The following is an 18,252-nucleotide window of genomic DNA, read 5'->3' on the forward strand; positions in this document are numbered from 1 at the left end:
CTCCAAATGCTCCAAATTTGACTCCTCCTCAAGAGGTTACGGTGTACGGGGCAACTTTAACACGTTCTCCGATCCTGATCTTGATGTTTCCACTGCTTCATACTCCGGTAGGTGCACCTGGTAGGCCTGCTTTTCTTCTTGGGCCGAATCTGCTGGCCTCTGCAACGCGTGGTGCTCTTGCCATCCCACCCTACACAATACACTCACTCCTCAGTGGAACATGCCGCAGACTCTCGCATCATTCTGCTGTGGCTGGCGGTGGCAGACCTTCTCTCGGTCCAATCCGTGCACATTCTCCCACGCCGCATTTCGGCCATTCTCTGCTTCTATTGTCTTGGGGTCTCTAACTGACTACTTTGCGCCCAGCGTGGAGATTTAATGCTGGTCATTAACAGGACGCCAATTGAGCACCATTTGTGGAAGACAAATTAAAGGCGTTTTTAAGCTTAATGTAGGATCGGTTTACTCAGCAGTGATGTTGTGGGCAGTCAGTAAGCCCTCGTTGCGTGGTCACCTTAAAGGGTATGGCCACCGAGCCAAGGCTCAGTGCCTGCTGCAGGTTACCGACTTGAAGATCAAATAATATCCCTGAGGACGTTTTGTGTCCCCGCAAAACTGATGATGTCCAGCGTTCCCTGGTAATAGCCCACAAGGAACTGCAACAGGTCTCTCTTGAGGAGGTTAAGTAGTGCTGGCTGGCCTCCACACAGAATGTATACGTGCCCTGTGATAAATCGGGCAAACTATTGTACTTGCTGCTGACTCGCAGTATCTATGACAGGGTGATACCGGCGATTTGGGACTCTTTGGGGCACCTTTAGGAGGAATCATCCGCCATCGCCCAGACCTTTGCAGATTTTTATCAGGGTGTTGTATTCACGACACCAGTCGCCACCAATTGAAGTAGAGAAACCGCTCCTAACTGGCATACCTCTGCTGTCCAAACCAGATGCCTTGGCTCAGGAACTGGTTCAGGACCTGCAGCTTGAGCAGGTGCAGGTGGCAGTGACGGCACTACAATCTTGAAAGAATGTCGGCCCTGATGAGTATTCTGTTCAATACTATAAGCACTTCCAGGTCATCATATGCCCCCATCTTTTAACCTCTATAAAGCAGCAGTGCAGATCATTTCCGCCCAACTTAGACTGTGCCACAATGGCCTTCCCCGTGATCAGTGTTCAACCAACCATCCGATTTCCCTCATTAACACCGATATTAAAACCTTTGCAAAAGTCCTAGCGATGCTGTGGGCCTGGGCAGTACGACATTTGATTGACACAGATCAATGCGAATTTATGCCGGATCGCACGGTCCTCCTTTAACGCTTTGTATATACGCTAGATGAGACCCCTACTGGAGCCCGGTTATAGCAGCGTCATCAGCGTGCGGGACACCCATGGCTCCTCCAGAAATGAAGTCCACATCTCTCACACAGTACGTGATATTTTAGCATATTGCAGAAAGTGTTCAGCCGGTACCTGGAACCAATTCTGTGTCTCGATGAAGGTCAGGAAGGTCCTGTTCTGGTAGAGGTCTCCTTCCGCCTTGCATCCTCCCTCGTACCACTACGAAATGTCCATAGTCGCCTGAATATTCTGAAATCCCCTCTACCACCGGATGGGTAGTGTGCTAGCATATGGGGCCCTTCAGAGAACCAGAACCACTGTCTGTTCCCATGCCTTTGTCACCTGTCATATTATATAAGGACAATCTCTGGGAACCCCTGAGCCCATCATAAGGAACCGCTGTAACTGTATCAGTTCATTCCAGCTACCCAACAAGTCTGTCTTCATTGTACATTCCCCCATACACCATTGTGCCGCATACTGCAATAATCCTGCTTTATATTATAATCTGAGGTCCGGCAATCCTAGGCCACCCACATTCATATCCAGTTTATGTATTTCCAATTTGGCTCTACTCTGTCCACCAGCCCATCACTAGTGAGGTCAGGAGGCCACTTAAGATATCAAATGTGGATTTTGGTATTTTATAAAATGAGTTCTGTAGTACATAGAGACAGCGGGGCAGGAGCACCATCTTTGGTATTGCCACCTTCCTCATAACCAACAGTGGTAACCTGTTACAGAATGTTATTTTTCCCGCAATCCTGTAAGGACTTTTCCCATATTGAGTTCAAACTGAGTCTCTGGTTGATGGGCCACCTGGATAACGAGATATCGAAAGCGATCACATCTCCATTCCATACCCACCTCTGGAAGATCTTGGGGAGTCATCGGTGCCAGGGCCGCAAGCAGGAACAATATTGTTTTCTGGCAGTTAATTCAGAAGCAGGAAGCCAAACCAAATGATGCTAATATTCTCCTAGCCACCGGGACCGCCTCTTCCGGTTCTATAATCTAAAGGAGTGCCTCATCAGGGTACATGGAGACTACATGCGTACGGCCATCTACCACTATACCCCATGGTTCCCTATCTTTCCGCAATTTCCCTGCAAGGGGTTCCAGAGCTAGTGCGAAGAGCAATTCGGATAATGGGCATCCCTGTTGTGTACCCTTCTCTATCTGTATTAGTCTACGCAACCTGTCCCCCATTCTGTACTCTGGCTCTCGGTTGATGATAAAGTAATTTAATCCAGGCTATGTATTCTCTGCCAAACCCCATTCTTCTCAGCACTTCCCAAAGATAGTCCCATTGCAATGTATTGAAGGCTTTTTCAATGTCCAGGGTGACAACTGCCGCCCTTAGCTTGATGTCAGCCAATCTTGATCTTCCTTGGAACACCACAGAGAAGAGAAATATACAAATTGAGTCCCACAGGACATTATAACATACCATGTCTATTTATAAAGCGCACGTTGACCCGGAGGCATCTTGGAGCTGAATAACAGATGTCTTATTGTTACCCAACTCAATGGTACTCATTTCATCGACCTCAGATGAATGCATGGCCGAGTGGACCCGCCGGGATTTGAACCTGTGACCATTAGGTCAAACACAGGCTCCTTCAGTGGATGCATTTGTCCACTGAGCCATCAGACCCAGCTTAACTATGGGGCACTCTTAGGACGGGAGCTGTAAAAATCATATTAGCAGCTTCGGTTGTTTTTGCAGAGCACAGCTTTGTACAGCACGTCTTGCTTTGTTTCCATTTCAGTTTTTTTAAATGGGTGCTCTGGTCTCACTCCGGACAAACCGGGCACCCAAGCCTCTTTCTATGTTGGGGTGGTGCAGGAGCCCACTCCTACAATGCCTGGCTGGCATCACCGGCAACTTCTAGCATGGGCCCGGGAGCAGAGAGTAGATTCTCCTGCTCCTGCTGGGGGGCAGCAGACTTCCTTTCTGGCTCCCACTCGCGACAGGAGCAGTCAGTGTTTTTCCTGGATCCCAGGACCCAGTCCTTGCTTTCAGTTTTGAGTGACGGGGTCTTGGGCTCTCTTATAGTTTATGCTGGCCTAGGAGCTGGAGTCCACAGGCCGAGTAGGAGTCAGGGGTTGTGGCTCCTTGCACTAGCTTTCTCTTCGCCTTTACGGGCACGGTGATTAATAGTTAAAATGCAATCAGTAGATTACCATAAGGTCTACATAGGGGTAACTTATTAATATTTAAAAGGAAGGTTTAGAGCTGTCAAAAGAGGTATTTTTACTGGTTGAATTTGCAGTTTAATACTGTCACAGGTAGGTTATCTGTGTGCAGCTACCAGGCTGCATGCGACTCTAGTTTCTCATGTGCACACATGTTCATGTGTAACCAGCCAAGTTCCCCTTGCCCTAGCTGCTTTGCAGCAGCCTTATCTTTAAAAGGTTGACTCTGGTGGTAAACACGCACACTCCAATTACCATGCAATTTCTGGGGGTGAGACTCACCCACCATAAAGGTACAAACATCAGAGTGTTCAAATGCAAAAAATCCTGGCTTACTAAATGGACAGAGCCCATTTGCAAACTTACATTGTAAAGTGCCTATTCGGAGTGGGTTACAAAATGACCCACCTAATGAATATGAATTTAGCAGGTCACATTTTGCCATTCTCATATAAATAGCTGTAAATGCAATTGATGGATGCTTGCAATGAACAACAATCCTTGCATTTGCTTTCCCAAATAAGAAATATTTTATTTTAACGCGGCCCATTAAAGAAACCAGTGCTAATACGAAAGAAAACATTTTTCCTTTGGGAACACATCAGGAGTAAAAGGCAATGGGCCTTGGACCAGTGGTGGTCGGAATGGTTCGCGAGTGGCGGGTTGGGTGCGTGGGGGTTGGGGGGGTGGCGCAAGGAGGATGGATATATATAATATATATATATATTTATATATAAAAACATTTTTAAATCTCACCTTGTTAAAATCTAGTTTGCGACATCAACATTATCGGCGCCATCTTGTCCCTTTTAGGCTCGTATGTGCGCGTAAGTGGCAGCCATTTTGAATGCCATGGCCTCTCTGCCCACTGCCGCTCGCTAGCGCGTCTCTCCCCCGGACCTCGTAAGCATCCCCCGCACGCTGACAGCCCCCGCTCTCACATGCTTGGGCCATAAACCTCCCCTTCAACGCAACCCTGCCTCGGAGCCACATCCTGTTCCCAGCTAGACACCTCCCTCCATCCCTTTCATGATTTCGTATCCTTTGATAAACCCCCCTTTCCTCCGTGCCCGATTGTCCTACTCGTTCCCAGGCCACCACCTGGCCCTGCGGATGCAGTTTATTGCCCCCATACAGTAGGAAGCTTCTCTCATCAAGGGATCCACAACTGATCAAAGCCCCCACCCCATGAGATCCGATCAGCCACACACATTCTGGGAACTGTCGGAATATCCAGCTGCGCGACAGTCATCACCTGTTGAGACCGGGGTGGGGACTTCTACTGTAAATGTGTATGGGAACAGGCACGAAGCCCGGATTCCGAGGATGTCTTTTCTGTACTTCAAAGTGTTTACAGGAATGTGTTACTGTAATAAAGATCATAAACCAGTGTATAAGAGGCCAGGTCTCAGAGATGCGGCTAGAGCACCTCGAGAAGATACCCTGTTGTCTGATTTGACGTGTTCTGCTCCGTCGGAATAAACTCCTGTTTCCTGCCTTCCAGTCTCCAGCTGCTGCCTCTTTGATTGATAATCTTGAATGGTATGAGAGGCGGCTAACGCTGGGCAAATACTCAAAGGTTATTGGTCGAAATCGGCCCTACCTTTTACAATTGGCGTCCCAAACGTGGGGCCCATCAGCGACACGTGGATCCAGTGGGAGAGGTCCCAACGACAGAGTGAACGACTGCAACGATCGGGAAGTGCACCTGCCCGATAGACCCTCGTCTGGCAGCCGATCATCCGAACTTCACCGGTTCCGAGCAGACCTCTCTCGAGTGATCTACGGTCCTGACTGGGAGCCATCAGGAGTGCCGCAACGGTTACGGAGAATAGAGGACGATCGGGCGCTGGAAGCGGAAGACGAGAAACTGTCCATGCGGTCCGGGTAAGGTCGTGTAGCATGACAAAATTGCGAAACGATTGTTTGAAAAAAAAAATACTAGTATTGCTCATCGATTGTTTTTGAGATTTTCTCTGTCTGCAAACGCGGAAGAATAGAAATATTCTCTCTCCTTTGCAGATAGTTAAGGGTAGGTAAGGCGGACTTTTGTCCCCCATTGTAATCTGTCGTGCCTATTTTTTTTCTCCCCACTGATTGATTGATTGTCCGAACATTGACTGTTCAAAGTTGGTTCTTTGTGGTATTCTCTGTTTGCAAATAACGTAGAATAGAAATATTCTGTCTAGTCTTTGCAAGTAGTGAAGGATAGGTAGTGCGGACCTTTGTCCCCCATTGTAACCTGTCATGTTTATCTTCCCCCCACTGATTGGTAGTTGGTTCAGCCCGGACCGCTTATTAGAGATGAACCATCCAGCTCCACTGGAAGGCACCCCTAATAAGGACATGTTCATGAAGCATGGACTAGTCGCTATAGCCCATAGCAAGCTGTGGCATAAATATACAAAATAGGATCAGGAAAGTCAGTGGCCACTGATAGGATCCTTCGATAGCGATAAAATAAACGTGCTGGAAACAGCCCTTCGAAACAATAAGACAACGCCCACTATGCTTGATAGTCTCGGCATGTGGCGCAAAGAAGCAGAACAACGGAAAAAGAGAAATGAAGCCAGATTAGAGAAAGAGCTACGAAAAGCAGCCCACTTAGCTGCCAGAAAATTAGAGGAAGAGATTAAGGAAAGAGAGGAGGCTAAGCAAAAGCAAGAGTCCGAAACATCTAGCCAGTGTCCAGTTAGAACACCCTCTACACTCTACCCCGAGTTACCCTCGAAGCAGCGAACGAACGTTGACCTATTACTAGGTCCTCCGATCATCTATATGCCCCCTCCATATGCCCCTTCCCAACCCATAGTACAACACCCGCAGCCCCCAAACCCAAGTGAAAATGGTACCAGGGCCTCGGTCCTCACGGCCTCCGCGCCGACCGATCCTCTTGCACCTGATGCAACACAGACAGCAAACTCAGATAACCCCGAGGCCCGGAAGAAAGATCCCGCTAGAGTGAGCAGGTTGAGCAAGGATGAACGGGCGGGGATTGATAAGATAGTAAGGACACTGGTGGAACGAAAGGAGAGCGAAGAGTATGTAACGGATATGTACAATTCATATGCCGATAGCCACAGACGACACTTTGTCGTACAATTTTGTTACCACATCCTAAATGCTTATGAGGATCGATACCAAGACAAAGGTCCTTAGAATCTAACAACTCTGTATAGAAAAGTTGACATTGGGGATGAAGGCGAGTGTGACGTGACGGACCTCTTCACGCATACGCTTGAAGTTTTCCGCCACCTCACCGAACGGAGGTTAGAAGCCAAACCCACAACCCCTGTAGCGACCAAACCTCGAACAGAACAAGCCAGTGCAATGATGCCTATAAGGGAGGCCGCTCCCTACTGGGTCCCCCCACGAGGTCAAGGAACAAATGATGATGTTAACCATCAAGACGCGAGAGGGAGGGTGGTGTACAATTGGGTCTACCAACCATGGGATCGACAAGATATCCTGACGTTCCGAAAAACCCTACCCGATTTACGGAAAAACACCACTGCCTTTTACACCGAATTAGGCACAGCCCTAGGTTCAACGATTATGACCCTAGCTGACATCGATTTGTTCTTCGGGTTATGTCTGCCAGCTGATGTGTGGAAGCAAATCCGGAAAGTCGACCACCTTGAGCTGTTCGGACATACCTGGTCACAACTCGATGGCATAGACAGACAACGAGAGCCTGGACAGAAACCTTTGAAGTCCATTTTAGAACTCCCAGACAAGATCGTGCAGAAATTGAAAACCCTGATCCCAGAAAAGAAGGTGGACTGGTCGATAGTAACGGCCTGCCGCCAGAAACCCCAGGAAGACGTACCAGAATACTTCTCCCGATTTGAGACAGTGTTTTCCGATTACAGTGGACAGGACATGACCACTGCAACCGGACATCATCTGTTTGTCCAGAACTATGTTAAAAGGTCTATCACTGGAGGTCTCACAGAAGCTACAGGCCAGCGAGAGTAGTTGGGCGGCCTCCAAGCCTGCGGCTATCCTTCAGATGGCCCAGTATTATGAGCATCAGAAGAACGAGAATGATAGGGCGACTGAGAAAAAGAAAAAGGACCTGAAAGAAAGGGTGATGATTGCACAGTTACGGGGGGTGACAATAGGGAGAGAGCAGTACAAGGGAAATTACCAGTCGAATGCTCCTAGAAACCCACCCCCGAAAGACAGTACGCCCGCACCCTATGTTGGACGTAAAGACATTGACGAAAACCAGTGTGCATTTTGCAAGGGATTTGGCCATTGGAAATCTCAGTGTCCAGCCCTGTTAGAGATGAACAAGAATAGGGATACAAGAGATGTAGCGGGTGGACCTAGAAACAGAGGGCAGGGACGAGGGCCCACGAACGATACCAACAACGACAGGCCAGGCAGACCGAACACATTTGACCGTCCCCGACAGAACCACTACCAACAGTCTGACTGCGACGATGCCCACGACTTCGCATAGGACTACCAAGGGCAAGGGAGGGATCCAGTCGAGCTCTATGTTGACCAGCAAGGTCCTTATGTCACCGCTAAGGTCCTGGGTATGAAGTCTCCATTTTTGGTAGACACTGGCGCAACGTGTAGTGCGTTATCTAAACGACTGATTCCAAGGGCACCCTTGTCTGGCTCACTTGTAACATCGATAGGCTTCGATGGAACGCCCTCCACTAATCCCCTGTCCACGCCGATCTCCTTCGACTTAGAGAATAACACCACTGACACGACGTTCTTGCTTTCGTCCAACACCCCCGATGCCATTATGGGACTTGACTTACTGAAACATTTCCGAGCTACCATTAGGTGTTCACATGACAGTGTTCGAGTCTTTCTGTATGATAACCCGACCCTGCTCAGACTTTGTCCCACCCGACGCATGTTTCCATCACTGATGCTGACTCGTCCCTACTTGACACTCTACCTCCATATCTGTGGGCCAAGACCGACTCGGACGTAGGACGCATGATGATCGACCCAGTGCACATAACTGTTCGACAAGACGCGATACTCCCGAAACTTCCACAATATCCGATATCGCCCGAGGGCGAGAAGGCATTGGTCAAGATTATCCAGTCCCTGATAGCTGCAGGAGTGGTAGAAGAAGTAGTCAGCAATGTTTGCAACAGCCCTATCCTACCCATTGTTAAGAAGCAGGGTGAGGGAGATGAGAAAGGGTACCTCTTCATCATCGACCTACGAGAGGTTAACAAAGTGGTTGTACCTCAGTACCCCGTAGTCTCAGACATCACCACTATTCTGACTCTGATTCCTTCCACTGCCACTACCTTCACTGTCATTGACCTCAAGAACGCTTTCTTCTCTATCCCCATCCACCCAGACAGCCGATACCTCTTTGGCTTCACCCTAAAAGTCCGCTCATATAGATTCTGTCGAGCACCCCAAGGCTACACTGAAAGCCTCAGCATCTACAGCCAGGCCTTCAAGAGACAACTGGATGCAGTCCAGAGACCCGATGGAGTGGTGTTGATACAGTACGTCGATGATATCCTTTTGGCGGCCGACACCACTCCACTTGCAGTCACAGCCACCATCCAACTCCTGCACTTCCTTGCGGAAAATGGCCACAAGGTCTCCAAAAAGAAGCTGCAATTCTGCCAACCCCAGGTCACTTATCTAGGCCACCTCCTGTCCAAAGACGGGAGGAAGCTTACACCTGATCGAATTCAGACCATTCTCGAGATTCCTGTCCCAAAAACACAGAAACAAGTCAGCTCCCTGCTAGGCCTCACCTCCTTCTGCCGACAGTGGTTGCCGAATTTCGGCCTCATTGTGAAACCACTGCTTTCCCTACTGGCTAAAGATGTCCCCTTCCCACTCCTTTGGACCCCTGAATGCCAATCCTCCTTCAAAGAACTACGAGATGCCCTCTGCTCAGCCCCTGTCCTAGGAACCCCTAATTACATAAAGCCCTTCTCCCTCTACACTCACGAAAGGGAGGGGTGGGCTTTGTCTGACCTGACTCAGTCCATTGGCCCCAAGCAACGCCCATGAGCCTACTTCTCTGCCACTCTTGACCCCGTATTTTGGAAAAGGTGATGGACAGAGTTTCTGAATGATGCAGAATACTCCTACCCAGTCAAGAGATCAGGGCTTGATCCATCACCGTTTTTTAGCTCACTGCACCATCCCAGCTCAGAACCTGGCTACATGCAAATTAGTCTATTCCTGTCCCAGTGCATGATGGGAACAGGGCAAACCAAACTACCAAGCCAATTCTTATACTAGGAAGGAGACAAGCTTCCGGGGACCGGTTTCTGGCATTTCAGCCGTCATCGGCCCGGCTTGCTTGAATCCTGATGATGCAATGAGCTAGGGACTCACGTCTGAGTATACCCTCCCACACTTAGTGTGGACAAAATTGATTTTGGAAAAGGTGATGGACAGAGTTTCTGAATGAAGCAGAATACTCCTACCCAGTCAAGAGATCAGGGCTTGATCCATCACCGTTTTTTAGCTCACTGCACCATCCCAGCTCAGAACCTGGCTACAAGCAAATTAGTCTGTTCCTGTCCCAGTGCATGATGGGAACAGGACAAACCAAACTGCCAAGCCAATTCTTATACTGGGAAGGAGACAAGCTTCCGGGGACCGGTTTCTGGCATTTCAGCCGTTATCGGCCCGGCTTGCTTGAATCCTGATGGTGCAATGAGCTAGGGACTCACGTCTGAGTATACCCTCCCACACTTAGTGTGGACAAAATCGATTTTGGAAAAGGTGATGGACAGAGTTTCTGAATGATGCAGAATACTCCTACCCAGTCAAGAGATCAGGGCTTGATCCATCACCGTTTTTTAGCTCACTGCACCATCCCAGCTCGGAACCTGGCTACATGCAAATTAGTCTGTTCCTGTCCCAGTGCATGATGGGAACAGGGCAAACCAAACTACCAAGCCAATTCTTATACTGGGAAGGAGACAAGCTTCCGAGGACCGGTTTCTGGCATTTCAGCCGTCATCGGCCCGGCTTGCTTGAATCCTGATGGTGCAATGAGCTAGAGACTCACGTCTGAGTATACCCTCCCACACTTAGTGTGGACAAAATCGATTTTGGAAAAGGTGATGGACAGAGTTTCTGAATGATGCAGAATACCCCCCCCCTTTCCAAAATCACTCTTGACCCCTTTGCCAGAGCTTTGCCTGCCTGCCTTCGAGCTGTAGCTGCCGCTGCTATCTCTATCCAACAGAGCGAGGGGATCGTACTCTCGAACTCCCTCACGGTGTTGGTACCTCATGCGGTCGACACCCTCTTGAATCAGACTAAGACGCAACATCTGACTAGCGCACGACTGACTGGGTACAAACTGACTCTGCTTGCACCCCACATCACATTGAAAAGATGCACCACCCTGAATCCAGCCACTCTGTTGCCCTTACCTGAGAACGACCCCAATGTGTCCCCTATACATGACTGTGTGACCCTCACGGAGAACAGACTAGGAGTAGGGTTGACCTCCGAGACACTGCCTTCCCAGACCCTGACGGAGAACTATGGGTGGAGGGCTCTTGCATCAAACTCCCCGATGGCACCACCTCAGCCGCTTATGCAGTCACCACAGCCCGGACTGTAGTAGAGACCGCACACATCACACAACGATCGGCACAGGCAGCAGAACTGATTGCCCTCACACAAGCATGTATCTTAGCGGCAGGAACCATAGTAAACATTTACACCGACAGCCAGTAGGCCTTCGGGGTGGTTCACCATTTTGGGCTCCTATGGAAGGAGAGGGGATTCCTGACCTCACACGGCACACCCATCCTACATGGAGATCTAGTCTCCGCCCTGACTGAAGCAGTCCTCCTCCCCAAGCAACTTGCAGCCATCAAGTGTCAGGCCCACAAAAAGGTTACAGACATCATTGGGCAGGGGAATGCACTGGCCGACATTACTGCCCTAACCACAGCCGAGAATAGGACAACGACACGCATGTACGTGACTAGGTCACAAGCAGAAAAATGGACGGACGCTAGGGAGACCATTAGGGACATCCAAATGGCCAGCTCACCACAAGAATTGACTGAATGGGCACGGGTGGGATTGAAAGATGAGGAAGGCTGCTGGCGGACAAAAGACACAAACAAATCGCTGCTGCCCGACTCGTACCTGATCCCCATACTGACCATGGCACACTCCCCTGCACATATAGGATCTACCCCTATGGCCGAACTTGTCTCCAGAGTCTGGCACAATGACAAGATTACAGACTCTGCTAAACGGCTGGTCCAACAATGTCTGATATGCCTGCAACACAACCCTGGGAAAGGAACTGTAGTACCCCGGGGAGGGTTTGGGGTTCCCAATCACCCATTTGAAGTCCTGCAGATGGACTACATCCAACTCAAAAGATGCCAAGGCCTGAAATATGTACTTGTTGTCGTGTGCGCATTTAGTAAGTGGGTGGAAGCCTACCCAACTCGCGACAACACTGCCATTGCCACTGCAAAAGTACTGCTGAAAGAGTTCTTCCCTCGCTACGGCCATTGCCGAATTGTGTGGAGCGATAATGGCCCCCACTTCGTAGCCGAAGTTATCCAACTCATCTTGAAAGGGTTGGGTGTAAAACAAAAATTTCATGCAGTCTTCCACCCCCAATCTGCTGGACTAGTTGAGCGACACAATGCCACACTGAAACTCAAACTAGCTAAGATAGTAGCTACCACAGGACTGAAATGGCCAGACGCTCTCCCACTGGCATTGCTTTCAATGCGTTCCACTCCCACCAAACACCATTTGACCCCTTATACGAAGTGGTTTTCGGCCAACCCATGAGTATCTGGTCTGCACCGAAGCCAACATCCATTCACGACGTCCCGGACGTCCTAATGTCTGACTATTTGTACAATCTGACTAAGACACTGTCTGTTATCCATCAACAGGTGCTGTATGCCATTCCCGATGCTTCCAGGGGCCCCGGACACGACATCCAACCCGGAGATTACGTCCTAATAAAGAACTTCCAGCGAGCAAAGAGTCTGGAACCCCGGTGGACGGGCCCCTGGCAAGCAAGTTTTGATCACCACCCGAACAGCTCTTCGAGTGGAAGGGAAGAAGAATTGGCTGCACGCACACCACTGTAAGAAGATCTCCTCAGCCCTGACGACGACCGAAGACGTGGCCACCCAAGAAGAGCTCCTGAACAAGGATCGACCATCCCTGAGCTGTTACCCTGATAGAGACACTTGAACTGACAGAATTCCCCGATCCCACTGTGCCATCCATAGAAGAGTATAACCTGCGATGAAAGGAGGGAGCTTCGGCTAAGCAGACCACTGACTAAGTTACAATTCTCAGAGCGGTGGCCTAACACTACAAAGGCTGCCAGGAGAGAAGCCAAACTAAGTCTGTGGTTCTGCCCGCTACCGAGACCCTTGAAGATGATGGAAGCGCCCGATATGAAGATGATGGAAGCACCCAACACGAAGATGATGGAAGCAACCGGACATCCGAAGACCCGCTACAGAAACTCAAAGGCTGACAGACTCCACAGCTCAAAGACTATTGCTCTCTTTATTGCCCTCCTCTTTTGCCTCCTCCTCATGATCACCCTCTGGATCATGGAAAAGAGCACTCCAGCTCACAAGACTTTCCTGACCACTGCACAGCCTACCACAATGAAAGAACACTACCTGGTCTCTCTTTCACCACAACTCCGAGAAAGACGTAAGGAGTTTTGGAACAACTCCTACGTGCATTTGCGGCACCAACACAACCTTGCCGCCAATGTCACCAACTGCTGGATCTGCGGGTTGCTACCCCACGCCACTGGACATTCTATCCCCTTCATTCCCTCGCCTTTCTCCGTTCATGGTTCCTGCCTTGCTTGGCTGATCCTCCTGCAAGAGAGCTACAGGGACAATACTACTTCCAGCAGAACTATGGCTCACTTCTATCATGGGGTCTGGCAGAACAAAACAGGGAAAACTGCTGCCCCCTTTTGCCCTCTGACATCTAACGACTCTATTCATCTGGACATCCCTGCCAAAGAACGAATTGAAATGCTGGTGTTCAATAACCCCGCCAGACCCACCTTCTCCTACCTCCGGAAACGAACAGCTGCCACCCTGACTGTGGCCCTATCTGTCGTCAACGTCTCGGGCCTTGCATGCATCGAAGGCCTCGGGACACAGCTGGTAGGCCACAGCGCTTGCCGAATCACCAAAACTTTGGACTCAACTGACCCACCCTCTTTTGTCACTTCTCCGAATATGTACTTTGTGTGTGGTACGAAAGCCTACACCTGGCTCCCCAAAGGCTGGGGGGGTACCTGTTACATTGCCTTCATTCTTCCACCGACCTATGTGGCTCCAGCAAACCACCACCGACAAAAACGAGCAAAGGACATTGAACAAGACGACTCTACCGGAGCACAGTTCCTGGACGCCATGAAGGGACTTGTTCCACTCTGGGGCCCGATGGCAAACAGCCGTGCCATCCGACACTTGACCCAGGCAGTTGAAACAACTATGAACATTACAGCTGGCATCCTCACGAACAATACAGCCGAGCTTCAGGCGGTCCGCTTGGTGGCTCTTCAGAACCGCCTTGTCCTAGATGTGGTTCTAGTGTATCGCGGAGGAGCATGCCGCATCATTGGGTCCAGCTGTTGCACCTATATACCGGACAATTCACCCTCAGTGTACAAAGCCATTGAACACCTCCACAGACTTTCCTCAGAAGTTCACCAGGAACAAGAAGAATGGTCGCTTGGGGGTTGGTTCTGGATTACCGTGAAGAACTGGGGGTGGAGGTTATTTATGATCATACTGATACCGATTGTCGTAATATGTGGATTCTGCCTGGGTATCCAATGCTTGCCACCTCTGTGTTCACTATGTGCAAACTGTATCTGCCCTAAGACTCTGGACTTCGAAAAGGAACGCATGAAAGCATTGTACGATGTCGAGGTTAGGAATATAATGGGGATAGATATCGACTAACAAGATGGCTAGATATGTTGAAAAGGGAGGACTGTTAAAATCTAGTTCTTCAACAACTTTTATTTCATCTAAACAACGCGGTACCACATAAATAACTTTCATAGATACAAAAAGGCGTTGACGATTAATGCAGATAAATAAACAAAGCGAGTTGTTCATTACAAATAAAGCTGATCGCCATTTAGCCAGTGGGTCGATAAATAAATAAAAAAAAGTAGCCAGATACGAGTCTTTCTTCTCTGTCTATTAGTGGACAGTTAAAATAGACATAGGACGATTGCGTTTACTGAGGTCCCTCGGTGTTAAAGAGAATGGCGACTTATCGTACGACCGCGGAACACTAATCTCAGAACGGTAAGCCTTCCAGAGCGAAACGTTAATAATGCGGATAGATTTTGTAGAGGAGGAAAAGGCGGTGTTTACAGCCTTCGCTTCTTTATTATTACAGCTTCGTGACCGGGAATAGTGGTGAGTTCGACCCACCCTTTACTAGTCTCGCAGGTAAAGGGCTCAACTTTATCGCTTTTTTGACTGCAGATTAAAGTTAACATCCCATTGATAGTAGTCATTTACTTTACTCAGGTTTCCGTCACGTCTGCGAAAGCCTTTTGAAAACAGGTGAGCTTTCTATTATTCACCCATCTGTAAATACATATAAGCTAGACGCATTTGTATTTTTCATACTCCTTAAAAAACCCTTTTTTCTCTCATAGATACGCTATCGATTACTGCACAGGTAATACTCGTTCGGTATAAGTCCATGAACGTTTTGACAGGGCTCTTTCTAAACTTAAAATGACTGTTCACTTTTGGTCTTTTTGCAGAAATTTACTAAATAGGTAAAAAAAACACTCCCTACAGGCTGCACTACAGCCCACGTTATTTTGGTAAGCAACACCTAAAGAATTCATGTAGGATAATAAGTCTATCTTTAAAAAACACAGTTGAGTAATGGTCTCCTTGTTTGTTTGTTTTTTCCTTTAGACCCCCGACGAAGGGGCAATACAAGCCCCGAAATGCATTGGGTTTTTTCTTTTTCTTTGTGAAACTTATGTTGGTGATAAAATGTTGGCGTTTGTTTGCAAAATACATTATTTGTAATGAACTGTGCTTTTGACCTTATAAGAAGAAATGTATGAAAAATAACATATGAATGCAATACATTAGTGTTTTGAAACATTGATTTAAAAATAAATCGAATGGTATAAATGAAAAATTAATTTGTTTTGTTGTGCGTACCAGAGTCCTAGTGGTTCACACCACCAGGCCATATACATTAAAATCTAGTTTGCGACATCAACATTATCGGCGCCATCTTGTCCCTTTTAGGCTCGTATGCGCGCGTAAGTGGCAGCCATTTTGAATGCCATGGCCTCTATGCCCACTGCCGCTAGCCAGCGCGTCTCTCCCCCTGACCTCGTAAGCATCCCCCGCACGCTGACAGCCCCCGCTCTCACATGCTTGGGCCATAAACCTCCCCTTCAACGCAACCCTGCCTCGGAGCCACATCCTGTTCCCAGCTAGACACCTCCCTCCATCCCTTTCATGATTTCGTATCCTTTGATAAACCCCCCTTTCCTCCGTGCCCGATTGACCTACTCGTTCCCAGGCCACCACCTGGCCCTGCGGATGCAGTTTATTGCCCCCATACAGTAGGAAGCTTCTCTCATCAAGGGATCCACAACTGATCAAAGCCCCCACCCCATGAGATCCGATCAGCCACACACATTCCGGGAACTGGCGGAATATCCAGCTGCGCGACAGTCATCACCTGTTGAGACCGGGGTGGGGACTTCTACTGTAAATGTGTGTGGGAACGGACATGAAGCGGGGATTCCGAGGATGTCTTTTCCATACTTCAAAGTGTTTGTAGGAATGTGTTACTGGAATAAAGATCATAAACCAGTGTATAAGAGGCCAGGCCTATGCAGGCTGTAATGCAGCCTACATGGAGAATGGGGAAAGTGCACATGAGGGGTTTGGGCGGCCCAGGAGAGCCAATCAGTAATTGCGCACTTAGGAGTGGGCAAACCACTCCGGCCCTGCTCCGAGAACAGATCTGTTCCGCCCACACGCCCGCCCGCAAAGAGGCAGGAAAGATAAAATGATAATAACTCTTAGTTATTATAATTTTATGTTTCTTCTTCCTTACACTGCTTAAAAGTAGCGGGGCGACACGTCTCCGTCATAGCAGAGAAGCCGTTCCTGCCCGCAACCACTGTCCACTACCAGCCATTCCCCTTATCCCCCTCCCCGCTACCCCATGAGACCATGCAACGCAATTCTCATTTACAAATCAGTTACCACTCTAACATTACGATAGATTGCAACCACAAATTAGGTCACAAACCACTGATACATTAAATAGTGATTTAAAAATAAGAGGGGAATTTCTTTTATTTCACCCAATACCCCCCCCCCCCCCCCCCCCCCTCCTCCTCGATTGCAATTACGACAGGGTCGCAAATCCCTTTTCTGAGTCTTTTTGACTCGTAAAAGGGGGTTTGAGCATTGTGAAAAGCTTATTTACAGGCTTTGCGACTGGCCAGTCATTGCTCACATTAGAGAATAATATATAACTTGTCTTTAGGAAGTAACACTATGGTATTCATTGAAGCACTTACTTGAAAAATGCAATCAGGAGATTAACCATAATGATATATTGTGCAAAGCAGTAGACAGCCTGAAGAATTGGTGTTAGCCATGTCCCAGGTCCGCAGAGCTCAGGCACAACTGAATTGTTGGCACATACTTTAGAAAAAAAGAGAGAAAATCAGGTTTTAGAAATCACCATATTTTCTATGTAATAAGAAACTTAAGCCAGACATTTAATTTAAATGAAAATGCATTTATATGTCAAAACTGTAAACACATGCTGTAATGTTGGTTACCCAACTAGAAAATAGTCGGACTGTTCCTGTCTTTTGGAGGCTCTGTGCACAGAGTACTTTTAGCTCTGCCTGCATTTATTGGAACAATACTTCATAGAGGCTTTAGTCATAGCTGAGCTACACTTTGGACCATTCTTGGTCTATGCAACAGATTCTGAGCTATCTCTGGCTATGTAACAAACTAGTTTGCATCCTATTCTCATGCTATAAATAAATAAAGATTTACTCAAAAGTCCCTAGTATATGGTACTAAATGTATCCAGGGCCTGTAAATTAAATGCTATCAGTAGAGCGGCAGCACTCATTGTGCCACCCACCAAAGTATCACTTTAAAACATGTCTCAGGCCTCCCGCTGCAGTCTGTAGTGCAATTTTCAACTGGCAATTTGACCTGGCAAAATACATCTTTTGCCAAGCCTAAACCTTTCTTTTTCATACATATAAGTGCCCCCCAAGGAAGGCCCTAAACGACATATAGGGTAGGGTGCATTGGATTAAAAAAGTTGGACATGTTTTTAAGTTTTACATGACCTGGTAGTGAAACCACCCCCTAAATTCATCTTTCACTACTGTAAGGTCTACCTCTCCCACAGAATAACATTGGGTTACCTAATTACATTTATTAAGTGCTAACTTTTAATTAGGAGTAGGTAAAAATATCATGTTTGGACTCCGATGAATTGTAATTTAAAATCTTCTTAAATAGAAAAGTCAAGATTTTAGATTACAATTTTGAAAATGCCACTTTTAGAAAGGTTTAATTTTCCTGCCTAAAAGTTTCTAAGTCCTTCTAGTAGTTTTCAGCTGCCTTGGCCTTTTAATGGCTCCCCCTTTAAGAATATGTGTTGGGCCCAG

General features: G+C 48.0%; 1 protein-coding gene across 1 annotated transcript in view; it reads right to left on the reverse strand.

Moving 5' to 3' along the window:
* The window catches only part of LOC147733673 (transient receptor potential cation channel subfamily M member 7-like), a 1,613,265-nt gene that overhangs the window by 509,223 nt on the left and 1,085,790 nt on the right, over positions 1-18,252 (reverse strand). The window contains exon 23 of the mRNA XM_086958251.1: positions 17,131-17,257. Within this exon, the coding sequence (XP_086814377.1) occupies positions 17,131-17,257 (127 nt within the window). The remainder of the gene's footprint in view (positions 1-17,130; positions 17,258-18,252) is intronic.

The sequence above is a fragment of the Lissotriton vulgaris genome, chromosome 2_1 (assembly GCF_964263255.1).
Source record: "Lissotriton vulgaris chromosome 2_1, aLisVul1.2, whole genome shotgun sequence".
In the NCBI taxonomy this organism is placed as follows: Eukaryota; Metazoa; Chordata; class Amphibia; order Caudata; family Salamandridae; genus Lissotriton; species Lissotriton vulgaris.